Genomic DNA, 23,709 nt, shown 5'->3' with positions numbered 1-23,709 from the left:
CAGGGCCACCTTCTGCTGTTACACAGGTAGCCGAATTTAACCCAATGTATACTTTAGCAATAAAGATATGCAATACAAAAAAAAAATTAACTTTCAAATCCCAGACTGAGTTGGAGTTAGAAAATCTTTTTACTTGTGACCGATGCACATTTGACCTTAGAGTCTGACACACAAACCTGAAACCCAATTAAGCCTTTTTTTAAAAGAAATATTTAAATGTGTCCAAATTTCTCTTCAGAACAGAGCCAAACTTCAGTTTTCTCCTACAGCAAATATCAAATATTTTAATCAAAATGTGTTTGTAATTTAAGTAATCTTATTTTACATATTTGAATTTTTAAGTGTTTTCTGTTCAACTCCAAATGCTTGAGAATGTTTTGTAAGGAAAGCTTTCCTTGGGTTTCTCTCATTGCAGAGAGCATGGTCCTTGCCTATACAGTAACTGGTTCAAAAAAAAAAAAAAAAAGCACAGTATCAATCAGGATACTGACCAGGTGGACATTATAAAAACAAAACACATTGCTAAGTCTATCCTGGAGGAGATAAATACAAATAATTCTCTCTAGATTTGTTATACTTTGTACAAGTTTGGGAGAAGAGAGAAGATTCATTCAAACAACAGCTTTTTACACACAATTCTAATTCAAGGAATAAAGTGTTGAAAGGAGTTAAAACTGTATTAGCCTGATACTGGCCAACACAAGCGACCACATTTCTATGAGCTTTCCCAGTTAGAACTTGAGGCCACTGAATTTCTCTGAACCACAAGTCCTTCAAATTCACATAATCAGTGCACAAATGTAATTACAATTATTTCAAAAATTAACCCAAAATATATGAAACTCACTGATAGCATAAAATGTTATGGGGACAGTGTCATTCTCTTTAAGCCCTCAAAACTGTTCTAGTTTAGTAGGGGCTGTAATCTGGATACATTTTTTTTTTTAAAGCACACTATTAATTGAAAATTTATACCACAGATATCAACTGTGTAAGAAGTATTCATATTTGTTTGGAATGCCATAAACAGCAAAAGACAAACGGAAGGATTTCCATTTTATTTCTTGGACAGCACTACATACATTAAAAAGTAAAAACAAAGAATACTTGACACAGTTCCCTAAAAGTGTCAATATACAGATAAACACTTACTTCTTGCTGCGCTCTTCATGGCCATTGGCACTGCTCAATTTGTTCTCATCCTAAGCAGGGTTGATAGAAGAACATCGTGAGGACGAAGTGGTAACATTTCAAGTGGTCAAAGGGTAATGGGAATAGGAATAAGAAAATACAAAACAAAAATTTTAATACTAAATTACGTGTTTAAAGTTTAATATGGAAAGCTATAAAAATTTAAGTAGGCATGTTTAACCACTTTGCTGTTTACATTTAAGACATACAATTATAAAATACAAGAATTACAGTTTTTAAAAATATATTAAATTGTAGATACTTCCTTACATGATTTAGATAGTAAATTATCCTGTAGATTTCAGCACTCAAGTGGTTAAATGTTATTTCTATAAAATGTAAGAGGAAGTTTCAGGTTTAAGCATTTTTCATGTGCTATGATCCCTTTGATCAGTACCAAGGCTATATCTCTGCCTAAGCCCCAAGTGGCCATGCTAGCAGCCAGCCACTATCGATTTCTTGTGACCGATGCCATTCCTGAGATCTTCGCTCATTTTCGTTGGAGGGTTGTAAGAGCTTGATGCCACCTCTGTCACACATCTCGCCCTGAAGCAAACAGGGATTCACACTGCTTTAGTAACGTCGACTCCCAAGAAAGTCATCAAAAATCCACCAGTCCAGCCTAAACATTCCCTATTTCCATACCTGTTTACATGGAAAATATCCATGTTAAACTAGGACACAAGAATCTTAACATTACAAATTATGACTCTCTCCAAGATTTTACGTAACTGCTAACTATTACATAAAAAACTAAATATACAGTGTTTAAAGCTTACAAATGCTCATCCGAAACTGATACCACATGGTTGTGCTAAACAGTCCAAAATAAACTAACAGTAGCTGTTATATTTATTCTATAGTTTAATCATTCCAGCTACACCATGAGTACAACTGCTAAATTATTTCAAGTTTATACACATTTCTTGTGAAACCAGTGCTAATGCATGCATAATGTTAACACTTTCACCACCAATTGGTGAAAAAACGAAAAAAAGACAGTATACGTTTGCTGCCTGTTAAGGAGACTAAGTACATCACTATTCTAGTCATTGAGACGTTTTAACAGAATTTTGTGTCAAAATTTGTATTTCCTTATTGAACAACTAAAACAGAAGAGTACAACAGCTATTTTTAGAATGACACTGCAGACTGTGATACTGTCTTTTACTTGTTAAGAATGTATCTATTCAGGGATCCAAGAATTTTGGAAAGTTCTTTCACTCAGCAATTCATTTCCATCTGCCCTGTTAAAAGATTAACCATCACCAGTCTTCTATGTTAAAAATAATGGTCAGACGCCTCTTGCACTGAGTAGACTATTTAAAGATTTACTTGCCACGGACTGGTGAAAAGGTTATTCTTGGAACCCTGCTATTTTCCCAAACACTGCATTCACCTTGTTGCTATACCAAACTGGAGCTGGCAATTTTAGGCGAGTAATTGTTTTTTTTGTTTGTTTTTTTTACCTAGGGGACCACGGTACAGCGATACGTCACTCAATTACTACCTTATGATTGACAGTTCACACTGGAATCAAAGGTGAATTCATGGGAGTAGAGGTGAGATATCGTTAGGCAAGTCTACAAAGAGAGATAGATGGGCATTTATTCATCACGCTGAAGTGAAACTACTGCACAATATAATTACATTAACAGTATATATTTATTTGCAAGTTACATGTAATGCATCTCCAATAAGATAAATCATGAGGGCTCCAGGGATGTTAGTTTACAGTTCAGCAGTAGTTTCATGAATAAGGCTAAATTAAGGTAAGTACAAGACCTCACTGGCACATTTTTCTCACCTTCTTGTAAGGAGCCTCAAGCATTGCTTCAATATCAATATCGTCAGCCATTTTTTCAAGACACCTGAAAGGAAAAGCAAAATTCATTAGATAGGAAAAGAGCCCATAAACTACATCAATTAATAGCTCCCAAGGCACTTGTACTTTTGATGACAAGGCCAATGTTGGGATGACCCCAAATTCACAAAATGATTTTTAGTTAAAATGCATGCTATAGGCTTGGCAAGCTGGTCAATTGGCCACCCTCAAATACTGTTAAATATTCCATCAAGAATGCTCTGAGGCCTACCTTTTTGACTGTATCATGATGTTTGTTATCAGTTAGCAAGCCTATATAAATGTCTTTAATCAATCACTTTACTAAACGCTAATGCCACATATTGGGAAAAAGGTGAACTAACTGAAAGCTGAGTATCTTGATTGGCTTGAATCTTCTAGAACAAACATTGTGCGCATGTATGAATGAGTATCTTTATTTGTATGCAAGGCCATCACTGCATACGGCAGTTTACAAACACAAGTTAAAAAATACTGTCCCTGCCCTGAAGAGCTAAACTGACTAGACAAATACAGAAATTAATCAAAAGGAAAAAAAGCAGGAGAAGGGTTCACAATAATTAAACTACCTCTCCAAACAAAGAGAAAAGATGTACTGCCATTAAGCTGCCTACCTAACGTAAGTGCATTTAAAATTTTTCTTTTATAATTCCCATACCGGGTGGATAAAAATCAATGTTTTTTTTTAATCAGTTTTTTATTTTAATCGGATTTTTTTGATAAAATGCTTTAAGGAAAAAACCTATCTAATGTTAAAGTGTGTTCTCGGGTAAAAATTCCCTAAAGGAGGACAGAGCTGTGACTAGGGACCCCTGGACTTCTAAGAGCTAAGCAGATCAAAGCAAGCATATGAAAGCAGCTAAGCTTTGATCAAAGCATGCATATCTATCACACTGAGATTTAATCTTCAAGACTCCTTATAAGAAATGGAAAGGGAGGTGGATTTTTTTTTGCTGTTTTTAAAATTAAACAGGCAGCTAAGTATTGTTTTTAAAATTATTATGAAGAACAAGTTTAAGCTTTGTTGTAACGTGCGTTGTTTGCCTGGACTGCTCAAGACCCGACTGCTTGTGTAGGAGGAACTCTTTGAGTTGGCTTCTTAAATACCTTCATGCTGTTTCACATCTGATACTCCTTGATGAAACATAGGAGCCTTGTCTTATAACAGGCTTATTCAAAGTGATACAAGCTACGAAAGTGAGATCTCGGAAGAGTGTTGCCATTTTCATAATGTAATAAAAATACTGTAATGATAAATAAAAATTAATAATAGTGTGTAATAAGCATGTCAAAAACAATTTCTATTTCCAAGATCACAGCTTTTATAATTTATCCTCATGTAAAGGAGAAAACCCCTGGAAATACTCATTTTTAGGAAGGGGTTCACGAGACACGACATTTTAGTGAAAGGGGTTCACAGGTTGTTAAGGTTTGGGAACCACTGATTTTAGGTTAATCTTTCTATCTACCCAATGGGACTCAGTGCTCAGTCTAGAAGATACCATCAGAGATTAGTTTTGCAGTTCTCAAACTGTGGATTTGTGTCTCCAGAGATAACATGCTTGTTAACAGCAAAAATGTTTTTAAATAAATATATAGAGGTGAGAAACAGATCTCAACTCTATTGTCCCGCTGCAAATTTTTGTACACAGAGTCAATCCCCTATCTCTCTCTAGAAGTGCCAAATTTCAAAAAGTTCAATGAATAGATTGTTGGGGGCGGAATAGATCTGGACAAGGAGAAATCGTCTGGAGATCAATGTGAGAAGGGAGGGACAGGTAGTAGAAACAAAATTGAAACTGTGAGCAGCATATTCCAGAAGTCTGAGGTCTTTCTGAGTGTAGCCATCATTGATTCGAGATCTACCATACCACTCTCTCATTAGAAGGGAAAATCTATAATGGCAGCAGGCCGTAAAAGAGACCCAGTTTGGGAATATTTTAATGAAGTTCCTCTACTTGGGGGTAAGACAGGCATATGCGCAAAATGCAAACAGTGCAACAAAGAAATACAAGGCCTGGTTGCCCGAATGAAATAACATCATGAGAAGTGTTCCTTTTCAGGAGGAAGCTGTGTTGAAGATGATGAAAGGAACGTGTCTGAACATGCAGGATCTTCAGGTTGGTAAACTTTTTTATTTCATACTTCTTTCTTAAGGACTGTCTGTCTTCCCTCTAGACTATTCTTGAATTCTCATGTTTGAGTAAAAAATATACACCTCTACCCCGATATAACACGAATTTGGATATAACGCAGTAAAGCAGCGCTCCGGGGAAGCAGGGCGACGCACTCCAGTGGATCAAAGCAAGTTTGATATAACACGGTTTCACCTGTAACACGGTAAGATTTTTTGGCTCCCGAGGACAGCGTTATATCGGGGTAGAGGTGTAGCTGTTACTCTATGGTACTATAATTTTAGATGCAGTTGTGATAAAAAAAATAAATAGTTGAAATAGGCAGATCTTCCTTTTACAATTTCACCTTTAAAGTAGCACTGACTCTCAGTGCATGCAATGAGTAATAATAAATGAGCAGTATGGCAATAATAATTAAATAACTGCATTGACTTATTTTGTTTAGGAGAATCCATCCTCAACATACAGGATTCTGAAGACTATCCACCTTCAAGATCACCATCATTTTGTATAGTTTCAGAGTTATCTGCCAATGATAGTCTTTCAGTCACATCATGTATGTCACATAGCCACAGTATATCACCTATAGCAAAAAGAAAAAAAATCTCCATCATCCAGAAACAACCAGAGATAAATTTGTGATAAGAACCAGCAGATTACAAAAAGGTAATTGATGAAAAAAATTGCCCAGTTTATGCAACGAACTCTCCTTTCCATATGACTGAGAACCCACACTTCATTAACATGGTTCAGTCATTAAGACCAAGATACAGTCCACCTAACAGAGCAGCTGTCGCAGGCAAATTGCTGGATAACATGTATGAAAGAGAAACTAAACTGTGTGCAAAAGGTCTACATGGTGAAATTGTTAACCTGAGTCTTGATGGGTGGAGCAAGGGCCACAATGCTCCTGTTGTATGTGCTTGTGTGACAACAGAAGAAGGGAATGTCTTCCTTACAGAAAGAATTGATACACCAGGAAATGCACACACAGCAGAACACTTACAAGAAGTAGCAGTAAAAGCTATAACAAACGGTGAAAAAAATTTCAAACGTCTAAAACACCGCTTGGTCACAGACAATGCTGCAAATGTTCCAAGACGAGAAGAAATTTAGAAGAGAGTCCCAAGCTAATAACATATGGTTTCAGTTATCATCTGATGCACCTCCTAGTCAAAGACTTCAGTGTTCCAGAAATAAAGGCTAATGTTGTTGAAATTGCAAAATACTTCCGTAACCACCACTTTGCAGCAGCTGCTCTGAAAAAAGTGGGAGGAACAAAGCTAACACTCCCACAAGGCGTGCGATGGAACTCAGTAGTGGACTGTTCTGAGCACTGTATCAAGAACTGGCCTATTGGATGACAGTTTGTGAACAAAATCGTGAAAAAATAGATGGCACTGTCACAGCCAAAGTTCTCAGCATTGGGCTTAAGAGAAATGTTGAACACATGCTGAGTACCCTGAAGCCTATTTCCGTAGCCTTGAACAAAATGCAGGGAAATAGCTGTTTTATTGCTGACACTGTTGATATTAGGAAGGAACTGAGTGAGATCTTAAAAAGAGAAATATGCAATGACAGAGTTCAATTACAAGCATTAAAAAAACAAATGGGACAAGCACTGTCTCCAGCTCATTTTCTTGCAAATATTCTCAATACTCGGTACCAGGGTCAAACCTTAACTGCTGAAGAAGAGAAGTTGGTTACGACATGGACATCCAGCAATCATCCCTCCACAATGCCAACTATAATAAATTTCGGAGCGAAGGGTGAACCATTCAAGAAATATATGTTTTCCGATGTTTTAAATATATGTTTTAAAGAAAGTCACACCAGTGAACTGGTGGAAGTCACTTAAGCACTTGGATTCAGAGACTGTTGAAGTGATTATCTCACTTAACAGCAGTAGCTTCTTCTGCCGCTGTAGAAAGAATATTTTCTTCCTCTGGACTAATTCATTCCAAATTGAGAAATCGTTTGGGACCTGAAAAAGCAGGAAAGCTTGTTGTTCCTTTCCAGATTATCAACAAACAGGAAAATGAAGATGAAGACAACTGAGTTACCTGCAGAAACCAATATTTTAAGTTTCTGATGTTGACCTGGCTGACACAGTCGATTTAATTTTTTTTTAATATTTCATTTAACTATTTTAGTTAAACAATTTTAACAAAAACAACCTTATTTTAAAAAACTTGAATGTTTAACTAAATTCAAAAATTCATATGCTTGTTTTGTTAAAATATTATATGTTTGCTGTTGAAGAAAAAAATCCAGAACATTGTTGGTTTAGTTAAATAAAACAATTTAAATATCTGTCTGGTGGTGTTCTCCTCCTAATACAGCATGGCAAGAAAATCCTCCAAATATTAATGATTAACCTGTTGAACTGGAGATAGTTCACCTCCCAGTGACTTAATAAATACCTACTTCAATTACCATTGGTAAATGAAATAACCAAACAATCATTCATTTTCTGATATAGCTGTAAAACTAATCTGAAAAGTTTTCAAAATAAATCACTTAAAAAAATGTATAGTGTGTACTTTCCAAAAATGAAACCTACATCTATCTCTGAGTTGTGAACAATATGTATTAAGGTTATAACAACTAACAAGAATGCACTTTTATGTAGAAATCCATGATTAAATCGAGTCTTCCTGTCTAGTAAATCCACCCTGTTGCTATATGTTTGTTTCCTGTTTAATTTCATTTTATTTTATTTTGTAATTGTTTACTCTTGTCCAAATTTAAATGTGAAGCTAACATTGCTAAAAAAAGTAGCAATTATTACTTCATTTTTTAAGAACTTTGTTTCATTGTTTCACATTTTCTGAGTTAAAATAATAATTAAATAACCCGTTTCTTGTAATTAGGCATATGTATCTAAGGCTAAGCCTACTGGAAACCATAGTCTTACTCACTACAGTTCCAATAAGTTAGCGCTTTAAAATATTTGACCAATTATTTTTTGGATCAGTCAATTGACCAACTATACATACTAATAAGGACCTTGTTAAAATGATACTGAATGAGAAACATCATATGGAGAAGAATCAGGAAGGAGTTTGCAGTGGGAACGTAACCTGCACACTGACAGTACAGAATGCGTTATAAGCACCAGCTAAGTCATGGTTATGAATGGAAGATGAAGTTCAAAGAAAAGAACTACGTGCCACCTGCTTCTTTATGAAAACGAATGTCAGAAAGATTCTCCCTATACCCAAATATGCTTATTTATTAGAAATTCAGGTCCTGCACCAAACTGAAGAACCAGTAGGGTTTGACACCACAGTTACCAAAAGAAGCAAGACCTAAACAACAGAGAAGGGACATGTATGCAAACTACTTAAAACTTGGATTTTTGCAAATGTCCAAGTTTCATAGATTTCAAGGCCAGAAAGTGCCATTATGATAATGTCTCACCTCCTGTGTAGCACAGGCCAGCAAATTTGTCCATGTATTTCCTGCATCAAGCCCAATAACCTGCAGATGAACTAGAGCTTCTCTTTGATCCCTTAGCTCCCCATACTTTCTCCCCAGGTAGGTACTTTTAGACTGACCAAGTTGTCTCTTAAAACTTGCTCTTCTACAAGCTAAAATAAATTGAATTCCTTAAGTTACTCACTGCAAGGCAAGTGTTCCAGTCCTCATACTTCTTTTCTTCCCTGAAGCCTCCTCAATTTTTCCAATATCCTTTTTGAAGTGAGGATATCAGAACTGGACACAGTATACCAATTGCAGTCTCATCATATACAGAAGTAAAGTTACCTCCCCATTCCTATGCCATATTCTCCTGGCAATTCACATCCAAGGATAGCATTAGCTCCTATCCACAGCATTTCATTAACAGCTCATGTTCAGTTGGTTATCCACCATGATTCCCTATATCTTTTTCATGTAAATACTTTCCAGAATACAGTCCCCCATCCTGTAAATATGGCCTATATGTTTTTTTTCTAAACATATATGCTTTTGCATTTACCAGTATTAAAATAAATTTGTTTATATCCAAGTTCCCAAGAGATTCAAATCCCTCAATTTTACCTATCCTTATCACCACTTCACCAATCTTTGGTATTATCTGCAAAGTTTATCAGCAATGATTTCATATTTTCAACCAGATCACTGACACGGAAATTGACTAGCATGGGGCCAAGAACAGATTCTTGTGGGACCCCATTAAAAACACTTCCTTTCAATTATTCCCATTGAAATGTGGACAAGGGTGATCCAGTGGATAGTGTATTTAGATTTTCAGAAAGGGACGGTCCTCTCATGATTGGCTGAATTGGTTAAAAGACAGAAAGCAAAGGGTAGGAATAAATGGTCATCTTTCAGAATGAAGAGAGGGAAACAGTGGCGTCCCCCAGGAGACCAGGGCTATTCAACATATTCATAAATGATCTGGAAAAATGGTAGGTGGCAAAATTTGCAGACAATTATTCAAGATAGGTAAGTCTAAAGCTGACAGCGAAGAGTTACAAAGGGATCTCACCAAACTGAATGACTGGGCAACAAAGCAACAGATGAAATTCAGTGGTGACAAACACAAAGTAATGCACACTGGAAAACAATCCCAGCTATACATACAAAATGATGGGGTCTAAATTAGCAGTTACCACTCAAGAAAGCGATCTTGGAGTCATTGTGGCTAATGCTCTGAAAAGGTGTGCTCAGTGTGCAGCGGCAGTCAAAAAAAGTAACAGAAAAGGAAAGGGATAGATAAGACAGAAAATATCACAATGCCTGTATATAAATCTATGGTTCCCCCACATCTGGAATATGAGTGCAAATCTGGTCGCCCCATCTCAAAAAAGATATACTGGAATTTGAAAAGGTACAGAGAAGAGCAAAAAAAAGATTAAGGGTATGGAATAGCTTCCATATGAGGAAAGATGAAAGAGAATGGGACTGTTCAGCATGGAAAAGAGACGATTAAGGGGGGGGATATGATAGAGGTCTATAAAATCTGGACTGGTGTGGAGAAAGTGAGTAAGGAAATGTTATTTACTCCCTCCCATAACACAAGAACTAGGGGTCACCCCTAGTTAATAAACAGGTTTAAAACAAAAGGAAGTACTTCACACAACACATGGTTAACCTGTGGAACTCTTTGCCAAGGGATGTTGTGAAGGCCAAAACTATAACAGGGTTCAAAAAAGAACTAGGTAAGTTCCTAGAGGATAGGTCCATCAATGACTATTAAGCCAGGATAGGCAGGGATGCAACACCACGATCTGCGTGTCCCTAGCCTCTGTTTGCTAGAAGCTGGGTGCGGATGACAGGGGAGGGATCACTTGATGATTGCCTGTTCTGTTCATTCCCTCTGAAGAACCTGGCATTCGCAAAAGTCAGAAGACACGATACTAGGCTAGATGGATCATTGGTGGGGAACAGTTTCATAGACCTGAGGAAGAGCTCGGAGTAAACTCAAAAGCTTGTCTCTCTCACCAACAGGAGTTGGTCCAATAAAAGATATTACTTAACCCATCTTGTGTCTCTCATATCTTGGGAACAACATGGCTACAACAACACTGCATACAACTATAAAGTACCAAGTCAAACATTACAGAAATTATAGAGTTACCTTTACCAAATTTGTAATTTCATCAAAAATATTTTATTTATTTCACAATACCTATTTTCCATAAACAATGTTGAATGGCACCTAATAATTTAATGCTGGGATAAGAATAATAAGGACTCAACATTCCCATACTCTTCAATTGCAGAAACTCAAAATGACCTTCTGTAAGTCATCCAACCAGGGGAACAGTGAAACAAACACTTGTAACCTCCGATATTCCTATACAGAAAAAAGTGAGCTGAAGTGAGATGAAGTGAGCTGTAGCTCACGAAAGCTCATGCTCAAATAAATTGGTTAGTCTCTAAGGTGCCACAAGTACTCCTTTTCTTTTTGCGAATACAGACTAACACGGCTGTTCCTCTGAAACCAGAAAAAACCCTGAAGCCTTTTCAGGTCACCCAATCACAAAGCTGCAATGGGTACAAACCCTGCCTATACCTTAAGTATAATCTTTAATTGTAACCTGCCAAATATTTTTTGTATTGTGCTCCTACCCTTTTTTTGCTTCTTCATGATGTACAAAAGAGGCCTAGATGATGTTCCCCACCTTCAGTTTTCACCTTAGGAATTTCAGAAATATTAACTCTAGTCTTTTCTAGTTTTGCTGGAAGTCCTCTGTGAGGTCTCTGGGGTGTTTACTGTTGAGCTGTAATATCTTCACTGAACTGAATTCCCCAAGAAATACATGTATTTTCTTACATGTTTAGTTAACATGGTGAGATACTAGTCGAAACAAAACAATTTGTAGTTTTCACATGTCAAGAAAAGCACTAGGGTTGAGTGCAGCATTTACCTCAAGCTACAAAGGTGTCCAAACTCCATTTGCCTTGCCTACCTAGGGTTAGGCAATATTAGTTAACAATGGATACAAATTTCAGAGTAACAGCCGTGTTAGTCTGTATTCGCAAAAAGAAAAGGAGTACTTGTGGCACCTTGGAGACTAACCAGTTTATTTGAGCATGCTCAAATAAACTGGTTAGTCTCCAAGGTGCCACAAGTCCTCCTTTTCTTTTAATGGATACAAACACACTGTGCGTTCCTGGCCAAGGCCAGGCCAAACCTGCCGTTTCCCACCATGTTGCTACTGCAGTTCAATAGGTGGGAACAAAATACAATCATTTTAGACTGTCCAGCGTCCACTAGCTCAGCCCAGGTTTGGCGCCCATGGCACTCGCTCTCCCGCCGCCCCGCGCTGCCAGCCTAGAGCCGGAATTTATAATCCCAGGCGAGCAGAAACAACTTTCCAGAGAGCCCTTCGCGCAGCCTGTCCCCGCGGGGAGGCGCAGAACCCGCAGGCGGTGCCCCGTGCGCTCCCGGCCTTGGCGGCAGCAGCTGCGCCAGGGACGGTCTGGGCCGAGGCCCAGCTCGCCAGCTACGCGGCTACGGGAACAAACAGCCAGGGCCCCGGCCAGACCAACAGCTGCGGCCTCCCCAGCACCACCTCCAATGGAGGGGGAGGGATGACAACCGCTGAGGCCCCACACCCCCGGGATTTCAGACCAGGGCTCTCCCCGGGAAGGCGGGCCCGGCTGGGAAGACAACCTAGAAGCCTCCCGGAGAAGACTGGGTAAAAGGGCCCGGCCAGGAGAGGAGGCTCTGCCCGCGGCCCCCCACATGCAGCGGCGGGAAGGGCCCTCGGGCCGAACGCGGCCGCGGAACCGGACGGCCATAAGCGGGCGGGGGCCGCGCGATTACCTGCGCTGCTGTGGATTACGCTTCTTGCTCAGGTGCCCGGGATCCGGCGGCGCTAAGGACGGGGATAGGCCCAGCGGCAGCGAGTCCCTCAGAAAAGGGGATGGGGGGCCCGGATACTAAAGGCCGCTCCCGGCCAACTCTGGTAGCAGCGGCGACTGCTCCCTGAAATGGCGCCTGCCGCGTCTAGCTGCTTGGGAGCTCCGCGCACTCACACACGGGGCCGCCCAGAGCTCGCTGCACGGGCTCTCGCGAGACTGAGACAAAACAAACAAGGCTGAGCGCGTCCTTGACACACGAATGTCGCGAGACACCACACCCGGAAGCAGACTTGAACAATCGCGAGAGTAAGGAATAGGCCCCGCCTAAGTGTGCTCCCCTGCCGTAGGCTCAAAGTCTCGCGAGATTGGGGTCTGCAGTAACCGCACTAGAAAGGTCAAAGGTGAAATTTGGATATTTAAACAAGAAGTAGAATTTATTACCGGTCTTCTCTCTTGGGTTGGGGGGCGGGGGGGTGTTTTCAACGCTGGACGGGGGGTGGAGTCGGGTCAATGCTGGCACAGAGGGGTTCCCCCCCGAAAGCCCTGGGTGAAGGGGGGGCTATCCCCTCCAGGAGCGCTGTGCCGGGGGGGTCCCTACCCTGGTGTCGTGACTGTCGCTCAGTCATGCCCAGCTCTCTCTGCCCAGCTCTACTTAAGGCCTTGTTTACACTGGACCGTTTTCTGCCATGGCACTGCTATATAGGGTTGCCAAGTTTCTAACAGCACAAAACCCAAAGACCCCTGCCCCCTCTTCTCTGAAGCCCCTCACTCACTGACTTTCACCGGACTGGGGCATGGGTTGGGGGGGGGGCTAATGGGCTCTGGGCTGGAGGTGTGGGTTCCATGGGGGCTAGAAATGAGGGGTTCAGGGTGAAGGAGAGGGCTGGGTTGGGGTGTGGGGGGATAAGGGCTCCAGCTGGGGTTGTGGGGCTGGGGATGAAGGGTTTGGGGTGCAGGAGGGGGCTCAGGGCAGGGGCAGGTTTTTGGGGTGGGGTGCAGGGCAGGCTCTGGGAGGGAGTTTGGGTATGGGAGGGGACTCCAGCTTGGGGCAGGGGGTTGGGGTGTGGGGTCCCGGCAGTGCTTACCATGGCTCCGAGGAAGTGGTCGCCAAGTCCCTGCAGCCCGTAGGGTTCCCGGCCAATGTAAGCTGTGGAGCTGACACCCAGGCAGAGGCAGTGTGTGGAGCTTCCCTGGCTGTCCATGAGCCTAGGGGCCGCAGGGACCTGGCAGCCACTTTTGGGAGCCGCATGGAGCCAGGGCAGGTAGGGAGCCCGCTGTAGCCCCAGGCCCCAGCTGCGTCTCCAACTGGACTTTTAATGACCCAGTCGGCAGTGCCGACCAGACCTGTCAGGACCCCTTTTTGACCAGGAGTTCCGGTTGAAAACCAGACGCCTGGCAACCCAGTGCCACCATAGTGATTTCTCCCGAGCAATCCACATGTGGCTGCTATTGCTAGCAGGACATTGTCTCTCATCATCATCATCAAGGTGTATCGGCAAAAGACGTGTGGCCCTGAGATAGGCATCCCAGTGTCCCCTACGCCAGTAGGGTTGCCAGCCCTCCCGGATTGGCCAGGAGTCTGCCGGAATAAGCCTCGATCTCCCAGTGGCTACTGAAAGCAATCCAGGAGATTTTAATAGGCTGTTAAAAGTTCAGTTAGATTTTAATAGGCTGTTAAAAGTTCTGCTCCCTACCTGCCCTGGCTTCGCACAGCTTCCAGAAGCAACTGGCATGTCCAGCTCCTAGGCGCAGGGGCGGCGAGGAGGTCTCCACGTGCCACCACCGCCTTGAGTGCTGACTTCACAGCTCCCATTGTCCTGGACGGCTGCCTGGCCACCCCTGAACCTAGGAGCCAGACATGCCAGTCGCTTTCAAGAACCATCTGAGGTAAGTGCCGCCCAGCCGGAGCACATACCCCTTCCCTGCCTTGAGCCCCCTCCTGCACTCTGAACCCCTTAGCCCCAGCCCAGAGCCCCCTTCTGCACCCCAAACCCCTCCTCCCTGGCCCCAGCCGGAGCCCCCTCCCCCTCCCACACCCCAACCGCCTGCCCCAGCCTTGAGCCTCCTCCCACACTCCGAACCCCTTGGCCTCAGCCCAGAGCCCTCTCCTGCATCCCAAACCCCTCATCCCTGGCCCAACCCCAGAGCCCACACTCTCAGCCAGAGCCCTCACCCCCTTCCACATCCCAACCCCCTGCCCCAACCTGCTTAAAGTGAGCGAGGGTGAGGGAGAGCAAGCAACGGGGGGGGAGGGCAGGTTATGGGGGGCAGGAGGCGGGGCAAGGGTGTTTGGGTTTGTGCGATTAGAAAGTTGGCAACCCTGTATGCCAGCCTCTACCTCACTACCTCTTGGAGGATACCAGAGACAGGATCCTATAGTTGCTCCAAATCTTGTACAAAGGAGGTCAAGTAAGGTGTCTATGGAAAGGATGTACTTTGCTGGTTATGATTATGCTGTCTGTATGTCTGTATCATTTTTGTATGTGAAGTTATGAATATTGGCTACATATTTGTATCTCGATGTGTTTGATTCTTAGGAGCATCAGTGAAGCATTTGGTAAGCTTCTTGAGAAAGGACTATTCTGAGTAATTACAGGTTTCAGAGGAACAGCCGTGTACTCCTTTTCTTTATTCTGAGTAAGTGCCCAGTCAAGAAACACTTAACTGACAATGGACTTTGGGAGACGCCAATCCACATCTGAGCTTTCCTGCGAACATTCAAACTAACATGTAAACAATAGCATCAGCCTGCAAAAAGCTGAATCATTCATGGACATGTGACTTGCCCAGGTGGCTACAAACTCCATCTTGTTGCTGTGATTTTGCACAGAAGAACAAAGGGGTTTCTGCCCACAAGAGAGAGAATATAAAAGGCAGTGGAAGCCTCTCCCTTTTGTCTTCAGATGGCTCAAGAAATGGCCTTTCCACCCCAAAGGGATGCCTGAAAGAAACTGGAACAAAGGTCTGTAACTACGGGGGTGTGAGTGATTGCTGGACCCAGGCCATAAAACACAATGTTGGTCCAAAAAGGATTTGGCCCAGAGTAGGAAGGAGTTTAGTCTGTGAAAGAAGCTTACTGGAACATCTCTGAGGGTGAGATTTACCTGTATTCAGTTTCCTACTGTATTAGGCTTAGACTTGCGTGTTTTGTTTTATTTTGCTTGGTAACTTAGTTTGTTCTGTCTGTTGTTACTTGGAACCACTTAAATCCTACTTTTTATACTTTTGCTTATTAATTATCCCAAAGTAATTAATACCCGGGGGGGAGCAAAGAGCTGTGATTATCTCTCTATCAAGTGTTATAGAGGGCGGACAATTTATGAATTTACCTTGTGTAAGCTTTATACAGAGTAAAACAGATTCATTTGGGGTTTAGGCTCCCAGAAAGACTGAATACTGGGTGCTGGGAAAGTCCTTGTTAACTGAAAAGCCCCTGGGCTAAGTGAATCTTATTTTCTGGGCAGGAGGGCTGTAGTTGGTCTGTGCTATAGCTAACTGGAGTGTCTAACTCAGCAAGATGAAAGGGGGAAGCCTTCTCTGGAAGGGGGGGTTTGTTCTCAGTGGTATCCCAGCACATCTAGTGACAGTCTTGCGGGAGTCTCTGTGACCAAATCTGTCACAGGGGGCACTTCTTCAAACCCAGTGAGTGGTAGGGGAACTTTAAGGATAGTGTAATAAAGACTGAAAAACTTATTACAGGCAATAGTGATCTTAGCAGATATGACTTATGATGGTATCGAAGGTTCACAGACTGCAGCTGCTTAAGAGAGTCTGTGTTCAGCCAGAGCTGTATGGTACTGGCCTCTTTGTAGCAACGATCCCCTGAGAGGTCCTTGCAGAATGGAGTAAGACGGTACCCTACCCTGGTGGGAGAAACAAGGCTGGTCTGCCTAGAAATGTCCAGGCAAAGATCAAACAGTATTTGCTTGAAAAGCTCAGTGAAATCCCAGAGGACTGGAAAGCTATGTGGGCCAAGATAAATGCTCTTCTGCACTATTGGCAGAGGGCCCCAGTGACTGCCTGTGCAAGCTCACCGCACATTGTTTCTGCCTCTTTCCTGAATCTAAACACAGCATGCAAGTAATGTGTTTTGGACTTGAAAGCCTGCATCTAATCAGTTTACAATGCATTTTCTGCAAATGCATGTTTGAATACTCACTGGTCTGTGTGTAGCTTAAAGTTAGTGCAAGTGCTTTTTTTCCTATTTGCAGAATTTTGTTTGGTTACGGGGAAGGCATTGCCTGCAAAAGTATGTACTTTCAATGCTTGTTTGCAAAGTATTGGCAAACATATGCATTTGGGAATACTTGTTGGCGGCTTTTTCCTATTTTCTTTCTGTTGATTTTGGCTAGTGCTGCCAGTTTGTGCTCTTCAAATAAATAGGCCACTTTTAAACAGAATGTCTTTGTTCACTGTCCATTCACAGTCAGCTGTCATTTTGAAAGGGGAAGGGGCCCTGGAGAATGTAAAATAAAGGCATGCATTAATGGGCATGAAGTCACAACATACCTTCGTCCCGAATCGCTAATCCGTTCACTCTCCAAGTTCAGCTGAGCCTCAAAGAGGTCCTGGCTCTCGAGCAGCCTGACATCATCTATGTCCCTCACCTCAGTCCGCAGGTCCCGAGCTTGCAAGTCTGGCCACTATCACGGGCCAGTTGGTGAGGGGATCCCTGCTCAGTTTGGCATCACACTGCACATAAGAGCAGTTCTTGGGGGAAGCACCAGACTTTGTTACCCTCCTTTTTTGTCTTCTGTTAAACCTGCCGCAGTTCCTTCCCTTTGCCTGGCTTTGTCTCTCATCCTTGCTGTATCCAGGCTTCTGTCTGCATCTCCTTTGCAATATCTATGTATACATCTTTGTCCCTGCAGGAATTCTACAGCTGTGCCTTCACTGCTCACCTCCCCTCAACCCCCACCTCCCAGCCAAGGAAATCCAGGACATCTCAGCTGGAACTGTGCTTATACAGATACACTTCATGAGGAAACAGGTGTTTCCAGAAAACACTGGAGTAAGAAGTGAACTTCCAGATGTGAGACTTCTGAGCTGCAGGGCTCAAAAATTTAACCAGAGGTCCCTGCTGCAGTGACAGTTGAATTGTGCGCTTGTTGCTGGAAGACTGTGTTTGCTGGTACTGGTACATCTGTGTACATACAGGCATTTTGTCAGCAGCACTATCCTACTAGAGGATTTCGTCACTCAGGGAACTGGTTTAATTTTACAAGTAAATTTTCAGAGTTTTGTCAGCAGGACTCAGTTTTGAGCGTGGATGCATGTAAGCTGTGCTGACAGAATTAAAATTTGTAGCTAGTTTTACCTGACCCAGGATACTATGTGAAGTGTTTGGCATATCTTCTGTTAAAGTGGCACTTAATAACAGAGATGTGTGTGTATATAATACAATTGATCAGAAAGCCAGGATCACTGTAGTACAAACATTCTGAGCCAAATCAGAGTTTGTAATATATGACCTTGCAGGATCTGTATTTAATGTTCTTACAAACAACATACGTTTTAATTTTCAGTGCATGAGTAGTTTCATTAAAAATAGAAGTTATGTATACATATGTGTCTTCAAGATTGTGACCATAACTTCTCGTTCTGGACAGGAAGGGCAAAAAACCAAGTCCCCAAGGTTCAGATGTGTCTGATATTTCTGTGAAACAATCATTCCATTGATAGGTTAACCTCTTTTGGATCAAATTTTTATAGTTTTTCATGTTGGCATTATAGACAATTTGCCAAAAGCTGTATACTCTGGACAGTGCTCAGAACATTAATGAGCTCCGACAATGACATTTTTACAATAATTAAGTGTCTTGTCATATGGGTAAAAAAAATGTAAAATTATTTTAAAAAATGAGATAACCAAGGTTGTCATTTTTACCCATGGCAGGAAGCCACTGAGAAAAATTAAAACCTGGCTATTTTCAGAGACCATGCATATTAAAACGCATTCTAGTTCCTCAATATTTTGAGGAATGGCAGAATAAGCATCTAGAAAGAAAGTAGATAGTGCACAAGAAACACTTTTAATAAATTTTAAGGCTAGAAGGGCCAATTCTGAGCATCTATCCTGATCTCCTATATAGCACAGGGTAGAGAGTTTCACCCAGTGGTCCCTGCATCAAACCCCACGGCTTGTGGTTGAAGTAGAGCATCTCATTTAGGAAGACATCCAATCTGGATTTAAAGATTGCAAGGTACAAAGAATCCACCACTTTGGTAAGTTGTTCCAATAGACAATAACCCTCACTGTTTTAAATAAATAAGATTACACCTTATATCTAGCCTGAATTTGTCTAGTGTCAGCACATTAGCAATCTTACAGTCTTCTGGAATTATACCGCTTCTTTCCAAATACAAAACATGAATTATTGAACATGTCTGCCTTTTCTGCATCATTAACAATTTTACCATCTCCATTTACGAATGAGCCTATACCATTGCTAGGATTTCTTTTGTTCCTAATATACTTTAAAAATTCCCTTGTATTGTGTTTAGCCCCTGACATATATAGATTTTTTTCCCTGATGTCTTTAGCTTCCCTTATCAATTTTCTAAACTTTATAGCTTATAATTTTATGTTGATTTATTTATTTCCCTTCCCCTCATATGTTACTTCTTAATTTCTAATTGCTACCTTCACTTTGCCACTGACCCAGGATTGGTTTTAGCCAAAGTTGTCCTCTCTCTTTTTTTTTTTTTAATTGTGGAATCATGGCTTTTTGGCCATCTAAGAACTCATCTTAAAGAACTTACATTTTCCTCTAAATTCTTCCTCCCAGTCAATTCACTCTTCTTTAAGAAGTTAGCCCTTTCAAAGCCACAAGTATATATACTGCTGGTTGGGATGATCCTTTGTTTGCGCAAATCAATTATTGGGCCCAAAGCAGTCACCATAGTGGATACACTAATGCCATACGTGGTGGTTGTAACACCTCTCCATGCTGCTTCTTTATTGCCACTTCCCTATTTGGGGTTGGCAACTTTTATAGCCTTCTTCTATAATTCATGATTGTACTCCAAGCTGTCTTGTGAATTGATCTCTCTAAGGTTTGCTGATATCCAGTTCACGTACCGCATCTTTGTCTCACCCTTGGTAACCTTCCGTCTGTAATCATTTCAGCAATACAGCTCTCAGGTCCCCACTGGACATGTCACTACCAATGTAGCCTAGCCTCACTCAGTTCATCGTCAGTTGGGGCAATCCGCATTAGGCCCCACCCTACTCCGACTCAACATTCCCCTTTTTATACATCCCAGGATCCCATTTGCTCTCTTAGCCACAGCATTGCACTGGGAGCTCTTGTTCAGTGGGTTATCCATCAAAATCCCTTACATCCTTTCTGAGGCATGACTTTCAAAATGCAGCCCCCCTTCTTATAAAGATGACCTACATTCTTCAATCCTAGATGTATGTATGCTTTTGAAATTGGCTGTATGAAAATGCTTGTTCCAGTGAGCCAAACTTACCATGCAATCCAGATTGCTCTGTATAACTGACCTCTCCTTATCATAATTTATCATTCCACTATTCCTTGTGTCATCTGCAATCTTTACCAGCATTTCTTTTAAATATTTTCTTCCAGATCAGAGCTTTAAAGAAATTGAATAGCCGTGGGCCAAGAACAGCTTCCTGCAGGATCTCACTAGAAGTGTCCCCGGTCGATGTTGATTCCCCAATTGTTGATTACAACTACTTTTTAAGATCTATCAGCCCCTTTTAATATGTGCTACTTTGATTTTTGTATAGGGCCACTTTTTAAGCATTAGAATGGTGTGTGGTACTACAGTAGAATCTCAAGAGTTATGAACACCAGAGTTACGAACTGACCAGTCAACCACACGCCTCATTTGGAATCAGAAGTAAGCAGTCAGGCAGCAGCAGAGACCAAAAAAAAAAAAAAAAGGGGGAGTGGAAAAACAAGCAAAAACCATAGAGTACTGTGTTAAACATAAACTAATGAAAAATAAAGGGAAAGCAGGATTTTTCTTCTGCATAGTAAAGTTTCAAAGCTGTATTAAGTCAATGTTCAGTTGTAAACTTTTGAAAGAACAATCATAATGTTTTGTTCAGAGTTACGAAAAACCTTCATTCACGAAGTGTTTGACTCTGAGGTTCTACTGTAAGTCTAATGGCCTGCAGAAGTCTAAATATACTATCCACAGTCTAAAAATACATAACACAGACTTAAGGTTCATCAGTAGTGCCTAGTACTTGAACGTCAAAAGCATCTTTACTTAAACTTTTGAAAAACAGGAAATAGCGAATTAAGCGGGGAGGGATAGCTCAGTGGTTTGAGCATTGGCCTGCTAAACCAAGGGTTGAGAGTTCAACCCTTGAGGGGGCCATTTAGGGATCTGGGGCAAAAATTGGGGATTGGTCCTGCTTTGAGCAGGGGGTTGGACTAGATGACCCCCTGAGGTCCCTTCCCACCCTGATATTCTATGATTCTAAGGTACACACCAAGTCCTTTCCTCAGCCTTAACTCAGCTACCTTTGCAGCTACTAAGAGCCAACGGGAACAAGCAAAGTATGGTTCAGTCAGGGCTGCCCTATAATAAGTAGAAGACAAGAGGGGTGAAGTAATATCTTTTATTGCACCACGTAGCTCGAAAGCTCCTGTCTTTCTCACCAGTAGAAGTTGGTCCAATAAAAGATATTACCTCACCCGCTTTGTTTCCTAATAGCATGGGGCTGACACAGCTCCACCAACACTGCATGCTGTACTAAATAGACATGCCATTTCATGCGCTGTGATCAGAGGCGGATTAAGATCTATTGTGGCCCGAGGCACAATTAAAATCGGGCCCTCCCACACATACCCAACATGGGACCCCGCCCCCTGCTCCTCCTCTTACCCCCCATGGTTCTGCCTTCTGGCCTGGCCGGAAGTCAGGCCATGGTAAGAGCTGGCTGGGGAGCCTTGGACTCTCCACCTGTCCTGAACGACGCACCCTGGGTGGCTGGGACATGCACCAGGGGCTGCTCTCGAACACCCCAGCTCCTAGCCCAGGGCAGGTAGAAAGTCCGGGGCTCCCCACAGCTGCCCAGGCTCCCTGGGCGGCTCTTACTACAGTCTGGGGTGACCATAGGTCTTGTTTAGGCCAGGCCAGTCCCCTTTTTAAGCCCTGCCCTGGACTTCCCGACTTTTTTGGCAAAACTGGTCATTTATCCATCATCAGTTGACAAGAGCAAATGGGACAAATGCCCAGTTTAGCCAAAAAGGGACTCAAGGTGGGGCCAGCTCCACAAGGTGGGGGGGAGTGGTGTGGCGGGGAGAGGGACTCAGGGGCCCCTGGAAAGGAAGTTCCTTTTACAAGTACAGGGAGAAAAGGAACAGTATGTATTTGTGTGTGTGTGTGTAGAATATTTAAAAGAGGGGAAATTTTGGCTGTCTAAAAGGCCCATTCAAATAGGGAAGAAATGAATCCGAGTCAGGGTGAGAGGGGAGCAGAGAAGAGCCTAGATAGCTTATAGATAATGTACTGGGCTGGCTAGAAAAAAAACAGCTCTGGGCAAAAACCAGCTATTTACTGAAGACAACAAAGGAACCATGTACAGTTGCTGCACTTTATTTTGCTGCCTTTATTGTCTTCAGTGAGTTAGAACTGCCTATTTTATTGCAACTGGTTTAATAAAGACAAACCTGCCATAACTGAAGTATTTTAAATCGTTCCTGTTTAACTGAGATACGAGATGTAAATGTTCCTTTTTAAGTGGTTTGAGAAGCTAAAGTAGACCGAGCATCTGAGCACAAGCTGCAAAGGCAGAGAAATAAGTTCTCTTCCTCGCTAGGTGACCTTTGCTTCTTCCATAACTTTGCATTGTCTGAGTTTCCACGTCATAAAATGATTTTTACTTACTTATCTCCCAGCAGGGAGTGAGGATTAATTATTTAGCTTTTATAAAGCAACTTGAAGTTTAAAAACACTAAATATAAGCTACATATTTATTGGAAAAATACTAGATTGTAAGCTGCTCAGGGTAGGAACCTTGACTCTTTACATGTCAAAGAAACAAACACATAAAATAGGCAGCATAGAAATAAATATGATTGAAAATAAATGACTCAATGCACTAAACATGTGGCTATCTTGTCGATAAATTGGTTTTGAATGAATAACCCTGCTGATACGTGTGACACTAGTTTTGAGTCTAGGCGAGTGAGTGTGGACAGCTGCAGCTGTCTGTACACATAATTACAGCATTATGCCAGAGAATTCTGCCTAAGTGCCCAATATTGTAATAGCTGCGACATGAGGTTATGTTATTTGTTATTAAAACAGTATTGTCTGTTGGTAAGTGTTGGAGACTGGCAGTCAGCACTCTCCAGTTCTCTAACTAGTGATACTTGATTCACTTTGTGCTTGACTGTAGGCAATTCACTTAATCTCTGTGTGTTGGGGGTAAGAGAGAGGCTGTGGGGGGCAGCTCTAAGCAGGAGGGAGGCAGGAGAGGGGCGGGGGCGGGGAGGCTCCGTGCAGGAGGGAAGGAGGGGGCCGGAGAATGGGGGGGTGGGGGAGGCTTCACACAGGGGAAATGTGCTGACCTACTCACAGCTCCAGGCTCCAGCCTGGCCAGGGGTGGGGTTGCAGGGGGAAGAGGAGCGGCAGGGCTGCAGCCTGGGAGCAGGGAGAGGAGGAGCAGGAGGCAGGGCTGTAGTTCCGGCCTGGGGGGGAGCTCCACTTGGCCAGGGCCCCTGGGCACACAGGCCCGTGGGCTCATACAGTCATCTGCCCTGGGTGTGTTTTGTTAGGGACAGCTGTATTGACTGTTGCAGGGATGACTTGCCACAGCTCAGCTGATACCACAATATGAAGTGAGGCGCATCTGCACCCAGAAGGGTCATGGACTCATTGTTCTGTGATAAGTTCTGTGGATTTTGCAAGTAGAAGAGCATGGTGGTCTGTTGTTGCTGTGGGAATATCAAGGGGTGGGCTTTCTTAGGGAAAAGATGTTTCTTACCATGCGAGTTATGTGTTCACTAACCGCTAGGATTTTACCTTATAAAACAAGGCAGTCTCTAGTCTTTGTGTGTGTTGCAGATGGAGATGAACACCAGGGATGAGCCCCAAATCTGAGCCTACTGTATGGGTAATGGGCTGTACCCACTGGTCTGCAGTATGGGAGGCTTTCAGGTGTGTGAAGTGGTCTGGTCATCTCCGTGGGAAGCTTTCACAAGGAAAAGAGCA

The 23,709-nt window shown here is 42.4% G+C and overlaps 1 protein-coding gene and 2 long non-coding RNA genes across 10 annotated transcripts in view; 2 read left to right on the top strand and 1 right to left on the bottom strand.

Moving 5' to 3' along the window:
• Positions 1-12,679, bottom strand: part of RBM39 (RNA binding motif protein 39) — a 48,158-nt gene extending 35,479 nt beyond the window's left edge. For 2 of the 8 annotated variants that reach the window (XM_048820023.2, XM_048820026.2), the window contains exons 1-3: positions 12,473-12,678; positions 2,999-3,062; positions 1,153-1,202 (exon numbers count right to left, since the gene is read on the bottom strand). In XM_048820023.2, the coding sequence (XP_048675980.1) occupies positions 1,153-1,202; positions 2,999-3,049 (101 nt within the window). In that variant the 5' untranslated portion in view covers positions 3,050-3,062; positions 12,473-12,678. The other 6 variants (XM_048820030.2, XM_075118858.1, XM_048820027.2 and 3 more) reach the window with 6 other exon arrangements.
• Positions 3,553-6,777, top strand: LOC125622226 (uncharacterized). Its single transcript, XR_007352685.2, has 3 exons — positions 3,553-3,674; positions 5,119-5,175; positions 5,636-6,777. It is a non-coding gene; the product is annotated as an uncharacterized LOC125622226 (long non-coding RNA).
• A 108-nt stretch (positions 12,680-12,787) lies between the features above and the next one.
• Positions 12,788-18,073, top strand: LOC125622224 (uncharacterized). The gene is made up of 3 exons (XR_007352681.2): positions 12,788-12,911; positions 15,048-15,603; positions 17,382-18,073. It is a non-coding gene; the product is annotated as an uncharacterized LOC125622224 (long non-coding RNA).
• Positions 18,074-23,709: the final 5,636 nt, after the last annotated feature.

Source organism: Caretta caretta, chromosome 13 (assembly GCF_965140235.1).
Source record: "Caretta caretta isolate rCarCar2 chromosome 13, rCarCar1.hap1, whole genome shotgun sequence".
Lineage (NCBI taxonomy): Eukaryota > Metazoa > Chordata > Testudines > Cheloniidae > Caretta > Caretta caretta.
The sequence above is the reverse complement of the archived record's forward strand: the minus strand, read 5'-3'. Positions and strand labels throughout refer to the sequence as shown.